At 54.6% G+C, this 16002-nt stretch overlaps 1 protein-coding gene across 1 annotated transcript in view; it reads left to right on the plus strand.

Moving 5' to 3' along the window:
- CFAP99 (cilia and flagella associated protein 99) overlaps nucleotides 1-13359 on the plus strand; it is a 44668-nt gene extending 31309 nt beyond the window's left edge. The window contains exons 9-16 of the mRNA XM_012466901.2: nucleotides 735-806; nucleotides 1033-1121; nucleotides 1872-2076; nucleotides 9157-9298; nucleotides 9523-9674; nucleotides 10432-10637; nucleotides 12814-12967; nucleotides 13170-13359. Coding sequence (XP_012322324.2) covers nucleotides 735-806; nucleotides 1033-1121; nucleotides 1872-2076; nucleotides 9157-9298; nucleotides 9523-9674; nucleotides 10432-10637; nucleotides 12814-12967; nucleotides 13170-13286 — 1137 coding nt within the window. The 3' untranslated portion in view covers nucleotides 13287-13359. The remainder of the gene's footprint in view (nucleotides 1-734; nucleotides 807-1032; nucleotides 1122-1871; nucleotides 2077-9156; nucleotides 9299-9522; nucleotides 9675-10431; nucleotides 10638-12813; nucleotides 12968-13169) is intronic.
- Nucleotides 13360-16002: the final 2643 nt, after the last annotated feature.

Below are 16002 nucleotides of genomic sequence, written 5' to 3' on the forward strand. Positions count from 1 at the left end.
AGCCCACTGCGGTGTGGCTCCTATGCGGGCGGGTGTAGATGCGCACCCACGTCCCCTGGGAGGAAGCTAATGGGAAAGCACCTGCAGGCGCTGGCCCTGGCTGTCTCCCGATGTTCCGTGACGAGCACTGCATGCCTCTGTAAGGAAAAAACCAACCCAGGTATGTTTGCCAATAAAGAAAAAGCAACGAGGACAGGAGCACGGCCCCGCTGGGTGGCAGAGGTCCCACCGCGAGGGCAGGCCCGGGGCGCGCAGCCCACGTGGTGCGTGTGGTGGGGCTTCAGTGGCTGAGCGCCCAAAGGGGTGGCCTTTGCAGCCACAACCCTCACTGCAGCTTGCGGTGCCCACCCTGGGGTGTGTTGGCAAAGCAGCTGGAGGCTGGGCCAGGAGCAGACAGGCTTGGAGAGAGGCCCTGGGGGCCAGCCAGACCCCAGCTCTAGGGTGGCTGACGAGAGGGTCACTGAGCCTGAGGCCAGGCTGCCCTGACTGGGAGCCACTGTTCCCAGGCCCAGCACCCTCCCTGTTCCTGCCTGGGTGGAACCCCAGCAAAGCTTGCGGGACATTGGAAGACAGACGCTGAGCTAGGTGGTGATAGGGATGGGCAGCTGGAGTGAGGACGAAGGGGAGGGAGCCAGGTCTCCCCGGGGGGCTGGACCAGCATCTACCTGGAGTGTGTTTGGGGGTATCCAGCAGGCACAGGTGCCAGGTGGCCAGCTCTGCCCTGACTCCTGCAGGGCTCCAAGCAGCAGCTGCGGCTTCAGTTCCCACCCCGAATCCGAAAGACTCCGAAGCTGACTTTCTATAGGGTGAGGAGTGCTCCTGGATGGGCACCCATCCCTCAAGACCTTTTCTGCTCCTAGAGGCTCAGATGACCTGAGCTGGGGACCCAGAGCCCCAAGGATGGTCACACCCTGGGGGAGAGGGAAGCACCCTGGCAGGGGGCAGGTATGAAGGGCACAAGGGCAGGAGGAGCCCTGGCTGCTCCCAAGGGTCCCCTCAATCCCCCACCACAGCCAGTCCCCACTCCCGCAGCCCGACAACGTCCTGGTCAAGCTGAACACCACGGCTATCCTGCGAGAAGGGGCCTTGTACCAGCGCCAGGTGGAGCAAGAGCTGCAGAGGTGAAGGGTGGCAGCCACCCCCGCCACATTCCACAGCATCACCCTTGGGAGCAAAGGCCCGGAGGAGGGGCTTGGGGGCAGCGGGGCTCAGTGGAGAGGGGCTTGGGGTCAAAACAGACTGTGGTCCTGCACGGCAGGGGCAGCAAGCAGGATGATGCCAGGGCCGCAGGTGCACCTTACAAAGATCATCCTGGCTCAGTGAGGGGCGTGAATGGGGGTGGAGGGACTTAGCAAAGGCCGACCCACCCCAAACCTCCCTTGGGGTTACCTCCTCCCTGGACCCCTTCCCGATGGCCCCATCTCCTAGACCACCAGCGCTGTAAACCCCTGTGCTTACCCCACATGGTGTGGTCATGTCTTTCCTTGTCTGCGACTCAGGCTGTCGGGGGGAGCATGGGCGGCTGACCAGATGGAGGAGTGGACACACAGAGGGGGCACAGGGGGAGGGTGGCCAGGCCAGAGGAGGACAGAAGGTTGATGGATGGACAGATGATGGACAGAGTGAGGACAGACAAGTGGATGAAGGGAGGGGTGGGTAGATGGGGCTGATGGGTGGATGCGCAGGAAGGGGGAACCAGGGGATGGGTGGACGGTGGGTCGGGGGCAGGAGTAAGGGCAGGCCGCACAACTGGGTGTCAGGAGTAGAAGCCCACGCCTGCACGGCCGCTGTCCCCCAGGGAACCTGTGGCCACCCAGTAGCCTCTGTCATGGGAGGAGCCCCAAGCTGTGCTTCTGTCCCTCTTTGCCCAGGGTCGATAAGCTTGTGGACGGGGCTGGGGACTTCTCTGAGTTCCTCGAGTGGCAGAAGAAGATGCAGGCGAAGGACCGGGAGGAGCAGCTGGCCGCGGGCGAGTGCCGGCGGCTGCAGGGGAAGCTCAGCCACGAGGAGGCCGTCCTGGCCCGGCAGAGCCTCGTGCAGGAGAACAAGCAGAGGGCGGAGCAGCAGAAGGAGCAGGTGGGTGCCACGCAGGGCAGCTGGCCATGGGGCAGCCAGCTAATGTGTGCCCACCAGGAGCTGCAGGGCGGGGCCGGCAGAGGAGCCGAGTGTCTGATGTATCGGTCCCAGCTCCTCCTCCTCCTCAAAGGACACATTGCCTAGGTGGGCACTCTCAGCCTGTGCTCCCCAAGAATGCCTGCTCCTTCCAGCAGGCCTCCCAGTGGCCCAGACCATTGGGGAGCCTCTCTCTCCTGGGACGTATCCTTCTGCGGGCCTGCGGGCAGGGGCTTGCTCAGAGGTCACTCTGATCGCTTCTTTTGATGGTTTCATCTGTGTCTGTATTCAATTTTAAGGCTTGCCTTTTCCTTCGTTTTTATAAAAATAGGGACGCCAGGACAGGCACGGTGGCTGACACCTGTAATCCCAGCACTTTAGGAGGCCAAGGCCAGATCACTTGAGCCCAGGAGCTCAGGATCAGCCTGGGCAACATAGCAAAATCCTGTCTCTATGAAAAATACGAAACTTAGCTGGGCGTGGTGGCGTGTGCCTGTAGTCCCAGCTACGCAGGAGGCAGAGGTGGGAGGATTGCTTGAGCCCAGAAGCTTGAGGCTGCAGTGAGCCATGATCATGCCACTGTACTCCATCCTGGGTGACAGAGCAAAACTGTCTCAAAACGAAAAAAAAAAATGAAGTCCAAACAATATGCAAAGGTAGACTCAGAGAAGTCTCACCTCCTGTACGTCTATAACTTACAACCCATTTCCACCTTCCCTTCTTAGGGTGGAAATTCTAAGTCCTTCTTTTCATTAATTTCTGGATGACCTTTCTTGTCTTTCTTTCTAAGCAAATAACACAAATAACACTTTCCTTCCCTTTTTTGTTACATAAAAGGTCACGCCTTGCTTTATCTGCAAAGAATAACGTGCAAGGTTTTCCCCTTTGCAAAGGTGGATTTTCCGGGTACCTTCTAGGGGAAGCTCCATTTTCAGATGTCACACGGAAGGAGTGGCTGCCGTTTGGGGCTGTGGTTTCACTGCAGATGGCCAGTCATCTCCCTGGTACCTCTGCCTTCTTCACTCCCCGAAAGTGTGAGAGGGCTCTGATCCCCACGCCCAGCCACAGAGAGTGCCGCACTGAACTTGTGAATTTGGGCCAGTTTCTGGGGTGACCAATAGTATCTTGGTACAGTTCGATCTGCGTCTCATTTGTCTGTGAATTTGAGCAAATGTCTGTATGTCAGCCATTTCTGTGTCTATTTCTGAGAACTGTCTGTTCATGTCTTTTGTCCATTTTCTATTGCACTTTTGAGAACTTCAGTTCCTTTTTTTTTTGGTTCTTTATTTAACTTGACAAATGTAACTGAATATATTTATGATATATAACATGCTTTGTTATGGTTATTTTTTGTGCATTTTTTTTGTTTTTTTAAGATGGAATCTCGCTCTGTTGCCCAGGCTGGAGTCCAGTGGTGCGATCTCGGCTCACTGCAACTTCTGCCTCCTGGGTTCAAGCAATTCTCCTGCCTCAGCCTCCTGAGTAGCTAGGACTACAGCCGTGCGCCACCATGTCCAGCTAATTTTTGTATTTTCGGTAGAGATGGGGTTTCACCATGTTGACCAGGATGGTCTCAAACTCCTGACCTCAAGTGATCCACCCATCTCGGCCTCCCGAAGTGCTGGGATTACAGGTGTGAGCCACTGTGCCTGGTCTAACATGATGTTTTGAAATACAAATACATTGTAGAACGGCTAAATCAAGCTAATTAAGATGTGCATTGTCTCACATATTTATTTCTGGTGAGAACACTTACAATCTACTCTGTTAGCAATTTTTCTTTTTTATTGTTGTTGTTTTTTCTTTTTTGTTTTTTTTGACAGAGTCTCACTCTGTTTCCTAGACTGGAGTGCAATGGCATGATCTCAGTTCAGTGCAACCTCCGTCTCCCAGGTTCAGGCCTCAGCCTCCTGAGTAGCTGGGACTACAGGTGGGTGCCACTACGCCTGGCTCATTTTGTATTTTTAGTAAAGACAAGGTTTCACCATGTTGGCCAGGCTGGTCTTGAACTCCTGACCTCAAGTGATCCACACACCGTAGCCGCCCGAAGTGCTGGGATTACAGGTGTGAGCACCATACTCAGCCACAATTGTTTTTTGAGACAGGGTCTCGCTCTGTCACCCAGGCTGGAGTGCAGCGGCATGATCTCAGCTCATTGCAACCTCTGCCTCCCAGGCTCAAACCATCCTCCCACCTCAGCCCCCCAAGTAGCCGGCACTACAGGCTTGCACCACCGTTTTAGTAGAAACATGGTTTTGCCACGTTGCCCAGGCTGATCTCTAACTCCTGGGCTCAAGTGGTTCACCTGCCTCAGTCTTTCAAAATGCTGGGATTACAGGCATGTGCCTCTGCGCCCAGCCTAATGTTCTTTATGTGTTAGGAAAAATAATCCTTTATAATATATTGTTGCAGATTGCTTTTTTTTTCCAGTTAGTCATTTGACTTTGTATATGAGGTTTATGATGTGTGTTTGCCATGCAAATATTCCTTTTATGTCTTCAAATTTAACAGGCTTTTCTTGTGTTGTGTTTGGAGTTAGAAAATACCATTCTTGGCTGGGTGTGGTGGCTCATGTCTGTAATCCCAGCACTTTGGGAGGCTGAGGCAGGCAGATCACCTGAGGTCAGGCGTTCGAGACCAGCCTCTGGCCAACATAATAAAACCCTGTCTCTACTAAAACAAACAAACAAACAAACAAAAATTAGCCAGGTGTGGTGGCACACCCCTGTAATCCCAGCTACTTGGGAGGCTGAGGCACAAGCATTGCTTGAACCTGGTAGGTGAAGGTTGCGGTGAGCCAAGATCATGCCACTGCATTCCAGCCTGGGCGACAGAGTGGGATTCTGTCTCAAAGGAAAAACAAAAGCAAAGGCCGCTCTTCTCACACCAGGTTATAGAGGGATTCTGAGGCTTCTCTCCTGCTGTCGGGATGTCCAGCTGCACACATTCATGTGACTACTATTTTTTTCTCACTAACTTAACTAGATTAGATGGCACTAAATACTTGAAGGAAAAAGAATTTTAGTTTTTCTTTTTTTTTGAGATGGAGTTTCGCTCTTGTTGCCCAGGCTGGAGTGCAATGGCACGATCTTGGCTCACTGCAACCTCCGCCTCCCAGGTTCAAGCGATTCTCCTGCCTCAGCCTTGCGAGTAGCTGGGATTACAGGCATGTGCCACCACGCCCAGCTAATTTTTTGTATTTTTAGTAGAGACAGGGTTTCTCTAGGCTGGTCTTGAACTCCCAACGTCAGGTGATCCACCTGCCTTGGCCTCCCAAAGTGCTGGGATTACAGGTGTGAGTCACCGCTCCCAATACTAAAAAGAATTTTAGTTTTTCTTATGCAGTTCATATTGGACTGTTGCTTTTACCGCCTTAATGTGTTTTTTGTCGCTTTTTTTTTTTTTTTTTTTTTTTGAGATAGAGTCTCGCTCTGTCGCCCAGGCTGGAGTGTGATGGCACGATCTCGGGGCTCACTGCAATCTCCTCGCCCGCCTCAGCCTCCCGAGTAGCTGGGACTAGAGGTGCACACCACCACACCCAGCTAATTTTTTGTATTTGAGTAGAGACAGGGTTTCATGATGTTGGCCAGGATGGTCTCGATCATCTCCTGACCTTGTGATCCTGCCTCAGCCTCCCAAAGTGCCGGGATTACAGGCATGAGCCACTGCGCCCGGCCGCCTTTATGTGTTTTAATGAACTGTAACTTCTGTTTCCGCTTGAGGTTCTGTTACCACAACCCGACTCATGGGCGCCCTTTCATCTCCTCCTCTGACCTTTGGGCACTGCTCTAGAGCCTTTCGAAGCATCTTTTCCATTGAGAGGAGAGATGTTTGGGGCCTACCTGAATGTTCTCTGCTTAAGACACAGACTCAGTTGTTCTCTGAGGAACCTCTGTGCCTCACAGAAGCCAGCATTGAGTTCCCTATCTGAGTGCTTTTCTGGTTCTTTTTCAACGGTTACCAGGTTTTTTTTGGTTTGTTTTTTGTTTTGAAGATGGGGTTTTGCCATGTTGGCCAGGCTGGTCTCAAACTCCTGGCCTCAAGTGATCCACCCGCCTCGGCCTCCCAAAGTGCTGGAATTATAGGCATTAAGCCAGCATGCCTGGCCTACAGTGACCAGTTTTAAGGTAGTCTAGCTTGATTTGCAGTAGCTTTGAAAAAAAATTTTAAAAAAAAGGTACTCTAGCAATGGGGCTGGAAAATGATATATTTTTAAATTATGGCTGGGTGCAGTGGCTTACACCTGTAATCACAGCACTTTGGGAGGTCAAGGCAGGTAAATCACTTGAACCCAGAAGTTTAAAACCAGCCTGAACAACATAGTGAGACCCTGTGTCTACAAAAAAAGTTTTTGTTTTTGTTTTGAGACAGAGTTTTGTTCTTGTTGCCCAGGCTGGAGTGCAATGCGTGATCTCAGCTCACTGTAACCTCCACCTCCCGGGTTCAAGTTGTTCTCCTGCCTCAGCCTCCTGAGTGGCTGGGATTACAGGCATGTGCCACCACCCCTGGGTAATTTTGCATTTTTAGTAGAGACGGGGTTGCTCCATGTTGGTCAGGCTGGTCTTGAACTACCAACCTCAGGTGATCTGCCCACCTCAGTCTCCCAAAGTGCTGGAGCTATAGGCGTGAGCCACCATGCCTGGCCCAAAAAATGTTTTTAATTAGCCAGGCATGGTGACGCACACCTGTGGTCCCAGCTACTTGGGAGGCTGTGGTGGGAGGATTGCTTGAGCTCAGGAGGTTGAGGCTGCAGTGAGCCCTAATCTTGCCACAGCTCTCCAGCCTGGATGACAGAGTGAGACCCTGTCTTAAAATAATAATGATAACTTGATGAATTATACTAATAATTAGACATATTGAATAAAACAAAGGGCTGGGTGCGGTTGCTCACACCTGTAATCCCAGCACTTTGTGAGGCCGAGGTGGGTGGATCACCTGAGGTCAGAAGTTCAAGACCAGCCTGGCCAACATAGTGAAACCCTGTCTCTACTAAAATACAAAAAATTAGCTGGGCATGGGGTCAGGCACCTGTAATCCCAGCTACTTGGGAGGCTGAGGCAGGAAAATCACTTGTATGTGGAGAGTGGAGGTTGCAGTGAGCTGACATCACGCCACTGTACTCCGGCCTGGGTGACAGAGCCAGAGTTCATCTCAAAAAAAAAAAAAAAATTCACATAATAACTTGTTTTTTAATCTGTTATCACTGTGAAATTAACCCAGAATAGCTATCGCAGTATCAACACTAAATCCCCTGGGTGAGGAATGACATTTCATGCTTTGGTTGTCATGGGTAATCATTCTTTGAAAAACTTTTTTTTTTTTTTTGAGATAGGGTCTTGCTCTGTCACCCAGGCTGGAGTGCAGTGTACGATCATGGCTCACTGCAACCTCAACCTCCTGGGCTCAAGCAATCCTCCCACCTCAGCGTCCTGAGTAGCTGGGACCACAGGCACAGCCACCAGGCCTGGCTAGTTTTGTGTGTTTTGTGAGACAGGGTCTCACTATGTTGGTCTCAAACTCCTGGCTCAAGCAGTCCTCCCACCTCAGCCTCCCAACGTGCTGGGATTATAAGCGTGAGCCACTGCACCTGGCCCTTAGGGCACATTTTACCGAAGTGTTCAGGCAAATTGTTTAATTAAGCAGCAGTTGCATCATTTCCCCACTTGATTCTGGTCACATAAATGCTGTTCCATGTGATCTACCTTCATTTTAACTTTGAAGGTGCCAGTGCAGGTAACTGAGAGCTCGAGCTTGGCGACCCATGCTCTGTGGCAGGAAGCAGGGGGGATGTGGTGGGACCTCCACAGCAGGCCCAAGGATGCGTGGAGCTGCCCTCGCCCCGAGTGACAGCAGGCAGGACCGTGGGTCCAAGGTTGGTGTCCGAGTAGACGGAGCCAGGCATGTGACCCTGGACTCGGGCTCTGCATGGGCCGCTCTGCTGCTGCCTGCCTGGAAACCCTAGCCTTACTTTGAGCCAAGCCAGGTGGCCACGCACGCATCGCTTGCCAAACACCCATCCCCATCCGCGCTCCGGCCTGTGGGCCTCTTTTCCTTCTTCCCCCGACTTCCTGTTCCGTGCTGAGGCTGGTGCTGTAGTGATGGGGACACCCTTTCCTGAGCCCTGGCTGGGTGCTGGCCCTGCACCCAGGGCACCTGAAGAGGTAGGAGTGGCCATCTTCACTTCCCAGCAACAAAACTGGAACCCAGAGAGGCCCGAGAGTTCTCCACGGCCCGGGAGCTGCCAGGGTGGCAGAGGCAGAACTTAGCATCCTGTGTGTCTTACTCCCAAGTGGGAGCCTCCTCTGGGGCCTGCTGCTGCCTCCCTGATTCCACATCCCAAAGAGCCAGGAGGCACTGCCACCCTCTTCTGTACTCCCAGCCTGAGGCGCCCAACAGTCTCCGTGCCACGGCCCCTGGCGCCGTGGCCAGGGTGGAGGGCGGCGCGTGCCACGGCCCCTGGCGCTGTGGCTGGGGTGGAGGTGCGGACCTGCCTCTTTCTCTCTGCTCATTGTCTGCTTGGCTGAGATGGGACTCCCGCTATTTTTTGGTGCCCACTTTTTTCACCGCATATTTCCACACAGGCATTTCTCCAACATATTACCAAGTTTTCATAGAAACTTTTAAAGTAATGTTTAAATTTCAGAACAATTTTTAAATGTACAGAAAAGCCGTAAAGAGAATACGGATGTTCCACGTCCCCCCTTCCCTGGGTTCCCTCCCCTGTGAACAGCTCACGTTGCCACGTGCACTGGGTCTCTAAGGCCACCACAACAAAGTACCACAAACTGGACAGCTTCAGATGACAGGAAGGCACCCCCAGGACCATGTGGGAGGCAGGGAGAGGGTGTGAGGTGGAAGCTCCCCACAGACCCAACCTCCAGGGCACAGCCAGGAGCGAACGGGCTTAGACCTGGGTTCTGGGGTGGTTCAGGGGCAGGGACTAGGTCCACCCTCAGACCTCATGCAGTGCCCCGGGCCGCGGTGGGACCAGGCAGGGAAGCTGGCGCAGCCCCACTCATCGTGGCAGGTCCACTGTCTGAGCAGATGGCCAAGCTGATGCTGCAGCATGCCGAGAGACGGCTCCGGGAGGACAGGTCCAGGAAGGAGCTGGTGGAGCAGGTCATAGAGGGGCAGAAGAACGTCAAGGCAGCTCAGGCGAAGCTTGTGAAGGGCCGGCAGCAGACAGGTAGTCGGAAGCCAGGTGTCACAGGCCCTGTCCCACCCTTCCCCACTCGGGGCCTGGGCTGCCACCCTTTCCTGAGCGAACTACTGTGGGTGGCGAGGGTCAGGGGCCCCTTAAGGGCCACACTAAGGCCAGAGGCCTGGCTGGGGAACCCGGGGAGGTGCCTCCCTGTCCAGTGCCTGCCCTGCCACCCACCAGCCACCTCAGCTCCTGGCTTGGCCCCCAAGTTCAGGAGGTGATTGAAGCAAGCCGGGGGTTGCTGCAGCGCAGGGCACAGGAGGCCCAGGAGGAGCAGCGGCGCCACTGTGAACTCATCTCCCAGCTGCACGCACTCGAGACGCAGCCCACGCGCAAGGGCAAGCTCGTGGACCTGACCCAGGTGAGGACGCAGTCCCGGGTGGGGCCCGTGCCTCTGGGAGCCTCCGTGCTGGCACTCCCGTGGGACGCTGTGTCCGGGGTCCCACCAGCGCCACAGTGGGTCTTGTACCACCTAAAACCTGGCCTGCCACCCTCCATGACTCACGTGCCATGGGCCTGGGTTGGTCCCGAGAGTTCACAGTCCTGCTGGTGAGGCAGACACTGAGCCAGTCCTCTGTAACCCCTAGGGGTGGCCAAGGTGGACTTCACAGAGACTACTTAGGAGCTGCCTGCTGAGGGAGGGCGGGGTGGAAAGGGCAGTGTGGGGAGAGTGCAGGTGTTCAAAGGGTGGATGGAGGCTGGTTGGAGCAGGAGGCTGAGGGCCTGCTGGAAGCCCGTGTGAGAAGGCGTGGTGAGGGCCCAGGCCTCCGAGGAGCTCGGGGAGCCAGCTGCAGGGCCTGGCCCAGCCCCAAGGCCACGGGGAGTACAAACGGCTGTCTGCCTCAGGCCCCGAAGCCTGGCTGGGTAGATAGTGATGAGCTCCATTTGGGACTTGCCACAGTGGGGGCCTCAGTCCAGCTGAGATGTGCAGCCCCATACAAGGTGTAGCACTGCAGTGGGAGCCCAGGCTGGAGAGGCTGGGGGCGGGTCTCCCAAGCAGTGTCCTAGCAGAGGGAAGGTGGGCAAGGGGTGGGGCTATGGAGCAGGGGAGGGGTCCTGGTGGGAAGCATCAGGGCCCAGCACAGCTCCCAGCTTGGGGCCTCCCCTACCACCCACAGATCCCCGGCTACGGCCTGGAAGGAGAGATGTCCATAGTGGAGCTGCGAGAACGGCTGGCCCTGCTCAAAGAGAATCAGCGGCGCGAGGAGGAAGAAAAGCGGGATCAGATCATTCAGAGCAAGCGCACCAAGAGCCAGGAACTGCAGGACACGCTGGAGCAGATCTCACTGTGCCGCGCAGCCATGGCGAGATCCGCAGCCTTGAGGTTGGTACTGGGCTCGGGGAGGGGGCTCTGGGTGGGCAGGGAGCAGTAAGCCTACCTCACACCCGCCTGGGCAGGTCTTGGAACAACCCACCACCCTCCTCCCTCCTGCCCAGAAGGTTACCTCGCCATAACTCCCCCCACCCCATTACTGTATGAGGTGATTTCCAGGCACATAGGAATGGTGCAAAATTCTGCAGCCATGGCTCAGATGCCATGACCTAGATGCAGCCATTTTTGCACCCAGCTTAATGGGTACAACCTTTCACCATATGTGCTTCACGTAGCCAGCTAGCTATTTATGTCTGCAGAAACATTTGGAAGTAGTTGAAGGAATCAGACACTTTATTCTTAAAACTTCAGCATACATCTTCTAAAAAAAAGATTGGCCTATATAAAACCACAGCACCCTGACACCCCTAGAAAATTGAACAAAAATTCCCAGCATCATCTAAGTATCTCATCTTTTTTATATTTCTCCAGGTGTTCAAAGACTGTTAGCCAACTTTTTTTTTTGACACAGTTTTGCTCTTGTTGCCCAGGCCGGAGTGCAATGGCACTATCTCGGCTCACCGTAACCTCCGCCTCCCTGGTTCAAGCAATTCTCCTGCCTCTGCATCCCAAGTAGCTGGGATTACAGGCATGTGCCACCACGCCTGGCTAATTTTGTATTTTTAGTAGAGACGGGGATCCTCCATGTTGGTCAGGCTGGTCTCGAACTCCCCACCTCAGGTGATCTGCCAACCTCAGCCTCCCAAAGTGCTGGGATTAAACACGTGAGCCACCACGCCCAGCTAGCCAACATTTTAAAAAGACTGTTGTAACTTTTTTTTCTTTTTAAACCAGGATCTAAAAAGGGTCGCAGATAGCTCCTGTGCATGTACACGTGTACAGATAGATGCCTTTTTCCTTGTTTTGGGGACACTCTGGTGATGTTTTTTAGCCCTCTGTGGGTGTCCTGTGCAGCCAGGTCAGACATGGGCAGGCGTATCCCCTGGGGTCAGGCTGGCCTCTGGACCCTGGCCTGGTTCCCAAGGAGGCCCAGCTGTTGTAGCAGGCCTCTTCCAGAGCCTGACATTCAGGGCTCTGGAGAAAGTGTCTGAGTGGGACTGGCTGGGGTGGATGACAGGGTGGACAGAAGGAAGGACTGATCATTGCTGATGGAAGAGAACCCTTCACTGCTGGTCCTCAGAGGGGCTGCTGCTCTGGCTGCAATTCAGAGGAGGCACAGGGCAACCGCTGCTGGTGCTGCTCATAGCTGGCTGGCAGCCTACCAGATCCCCAAGGTGGCACACACCCTGGAGAGCTCATCACTTCCCAGCTGCTGGCCATGGCCTGGCGGAGCTCAGATGCAGTCTGGTTGGTGTCAGGGTGCTAAAAAAAAAACAAAAAACAAAAAACAAAAAAAAAAAAGGTGGAGCAGAGCTCAGGCATGCAGCCAGGCCCCAGGGCACAAATTCCCCAGGGGCGGCCTGGACAGTCAGACAAGAGTGATCTAGACAGGGAACAGACATGCAAACACCCTAAGGCTGTGAAGTGCACTGACGCCAAAACCAGCAGGGAACAATACAGATCAGCAGAAGGACCAAGGGCCGTGTGTGCAGATAACTGCAGCGAGGCACACCACAGCATGAGCAGGGGGTACCTCCAGACCAGAGACAAAAGAGTGTGAGGGCAAAGGGGGCTTTCACATTTGGACCCCAAGTATCCATATAGTTAGTACACCTGTTACACTTTTTTTTAAAATGTTAAGTTTAAAACAAAGAGCTGCCAGGGGCCGTAGCTCATGCCTGTAATCCCAGCATTTTGGGAGGCTGAGGTAGGAGGATTGCTTGAGCCTGGGAGGTCAAGGCTGCCTTGAGTCATGATTGCGCCACTGCATTCCAGCCTGGGCAACGGAGTGAGACCCTGTCTCAAACAAACAACAACAACAACAAAAATTAGACAAAAGAAGAAAAAAAGAGCAAAAGGGTAGAGCTGTTGGAGACCGCCCCGCCCAGCCCCTGTGCGGTGGTCCTGTCTGGGAGCCCCGGGGCCTCGCTGCCTGTCCTAAATCATTCCGGTGAACCTCTCCGGCCGCCTAGCGCTCGTCCCCGCATCTCCCGGACCCGGGTGGCATCCTGGGTATGGCCTGGGCCTCCCACCGGCCAGCTCCTGAGCCCTCCGCGTCGCCCGCCAGGTGGGAGGAGAAGAAGAAGGCCCCGGCGGCGCCCACGCAGGACGAGCGCGTGCAGCAGCTGCGGCGCAGGATTTCGGAGAGGGCGGCCGAGCGCTGCAAGCAGGCGGCCTTGCTGCACGTGTCGGCGCCGCGGGCCGCGCGCCCCAAGCCCCGGGTGAGTCCGAGTGGCTGGAAGGAGCCCGGGCAACAGAAAGCCGGGTCAGGGTGGGGATGGAGGGCGTCACGCGCGGGGACTAGCATCGCGGGACGGGGGTGACGGGGAGATCGGGCCGGCCGCGGCCCGGAGCTACGCAGCGGCGGGCGCCGGAGGCGGTGGGGGTGTCCCTGCCCGCGCCGACGCGTCCCCCGGCCCGCAGGCGCAGCTGGAGGCCCAGCACTGGCTGGAGCAGGAGCGGAGCCGCGAGCGCAGGCTGCGGGCGCAGCAGCGGGGAGGCTCGGGACCCGGGCCAGCGCGCCGCCTGGAGGCTGCCTGAGCTGGGCGGAGCGCGCCCCAGCCGCTGCGGGCCACGCCACCCCCACCGCCCCAATAAAGCGAGCGGCCCGCGGTGCGCGCCTCCTCTTCCTCGGCCTGGAACCCCTCGGCCCCGGCCCCCCTGCCTCCGCACCCTGACCGCACCCCTCTCCCTCCCTCGTCTCCGTCTGCCCAGAGAAGGGTTGCCAGATAAAAGGCAGGACGCCCAGTTGTTGCGTGGGGGCAAACTTATGCTAAACGAGTATCCGCCCCTTATCGGGAATTCCACTTAACTGGGCGTCCTGCGTTTTTATAAGCGAAATCCCAGGTCCTAGCACTTCCCTACAGCCCGACGCAAGGCATTCCTGGTGCCCACCTCTTCGAAGCTCCTAGACCCCTTCCGATGTGGAAATCTGGAACCCCCACCCTTTGCCGGCATCCAGGTGGCTTCACCTGGGGAACTCTCAAGACTAGGTGGCCACTGTGAGTGTGCGTCTGGCCGGGTAAGTGGCCAGGATTCTGGAGCGCAGCGTTGCCCTGGCCCTTCACGCGCCCCCACCACCCTCACTACGAACTGGCCTGCTCTGTTCTGCTGAGAGGAGGAGGCCACCAGTGCTCAAAGAGGGATGTGACCTGCCCAGAGGGCCAGAACCCAGGGCTGCGCCTGGCTGACTTTAGAGCATCCCCTCCTCCCCTTCCTCCAGCATGAGAAGCAGCGCGGATCCAACAAGATCAGGGCCACTGGAGGCAGCAGTTCACCCAGGGCAGGGACCACGATGGATGGCTTCTGCAGTGTCCAGGGCATGAGCTTGAGAAGGCTCCGCCTTGAGGACAGGCTTGCTGAGGGAATGCCTGCTGGTGAAAGCCTCCAGAAGAAAGCACATGAAGACACTTTCTTCCCAGCAAAGAGAGAAAAGGGTCAAGTCCATGGGGTGGTGAGCAGTAAGGCATGGGGGTGGAAACGGACACACAGATAGATGTCCAGGGGAGGTATGTTCCTGGAGCCAACTCCCAATATCCTCCTTGGGCCTGCAGAGGAGATGGCACCTCAGATGAGGAGGCTGGGTCCCTGGGTACATTCAGACCAGGAAGGTAGGCATCTCCGCAGTGACAACCAAGAATAGACTAAAGGACCAGAGCCCTCCTCCAATATTCTGAGTCTGAGAGAACCCCAGGACTTTACCACCCAGGTGGGTAAGGAGAAGAATTTCCGTATCTCTGTAGAACTACAGCTGGGAGCAGATTAAATTTCACATAAAGAAATAAACATTGGCTGGGCATGGTGGCTCACACCTGTAATCCCAGCACTTTGGGAGGCTGAGGTGGATGGATCACCTGAGGTCAGGAGTTTGAGACCAGCCTGGCCAATAATGCAAAACCCCGTCGCTACTAAAAATACAAAAATTAGCTGGGTGTGGTGGCAGGCACCTGTAATCCTGCTACTCAGGAGGCTGAGGCAAGAAAATTGCTTGAACCTGGGAGGCGGAGGTTGCAGTGAGCCGAGATTGCACCACTGCACTCCAGCCTGAGCGACAGGAGCAAAACTGTCTCAAAAAAAAAAAAGGAAAAGAAATAAACATTGCTTACATCCTGTGTTGTGTGATCCAAGCCCATTTAATTTGATATTGAGGGAATACATTGATGATGCCTGCTCCAGAGAGCCCCTCTGAGCTCTAGAGGGGGGATTTGTTAGCTCTCATAACGTCAGTCCAAAGGAGGCCGACTTCAGGATGTGCCTGATCCGAGAGCTCAGTCTCCAGTCCGGCAGCAGTTCCAGCCTGAGGAACAAAGAACAGGTGCCCCAGTCTCACCGGCCTGAATTGAACATGCTTGTGCTGAGTCAGTTCCTGCAGTGGGGGAAGGTCTGTATGGGTGCCTGAAGCAAGCATATGTGTGTGTTTGTGTGTGTGTGTGGAGATGGGGTTTTACCATGTTACCCAGGCTTGTCTATAAGCTCCTCAGCTCAAGCAATCCTCTCACCTCAGCCGCCCAAAATGTTGTTAGGATTACAGGCGAGAGCCACCACGTCTGGCCTAAATCTGATTTTTTTTTTTTTTTTTGAGACGGAGTCTTGCTCTTTTGCCAGGCTGGAGTGCAGTGCCATCATCTTAGCTCACTGCAACCTCCATCTCCCAGGTTCAAGCGATTCTCCTGCTTCAGCCTCTCGAGTATCTGGGATTACAGTTTCCCGTCATCACACCTGGCTAATTTTGTATTTTTAGTAGAGACGGGGTTTATCCATGTTGGTCAGGCTGGTCTCAAACTCCCAACCTCAGGTGATCTACCCGACTCAGCCTCCCAAAGTGCTAGAATTACAGGAGTGAGCCACTGTGCCTGGACAAATCTGATCATTTTTAACCACCATTTTGATTAGTCACATATGGCCCCATTTATGAACTGAGATTCCCTTAAACATTTTCAACTGCATTTATACATGTAGAATCTAATTTTATTTTTCAGCATTTCGGTTGTCTGCCTTATCAAATTCTCATAGATGTATGAAATGTCTACATTTAAACTTTTAAGTTCTCTTTGTTCCAATTATAATCACAAACTTCAGAAAATCTTACACCTTTCAACCTACATCACTATCAAAATTAAATACTTAGGGCAGGGGGTGATGGCTCACGCCTGTAATCCTAACATTTTGGGAGGTCAAGGTGAGCAGATAGCTTGAGCCCAGGAGTTCAAGACAAGACTGGGTAACATGGTGAAAGCCTGTATCTACAAAAAAATAC

This window comes from Aotus nancymaae, unplaced genomic scaffold (genome assembly GCF_030222135.1).
Source record: "Aotus nancymaae isolate 86718 unplaced genomic scaffold, 86718_ANA_hifiasm-v0.15.2.pri h1tg000006l, whole genome shotgun sequence".
Lineage (NCBI taxonomy): Eukaryota > Metazoa > Chordata > Mammalia > Primates > Aotidae > Aotus > Aotus nancymaae.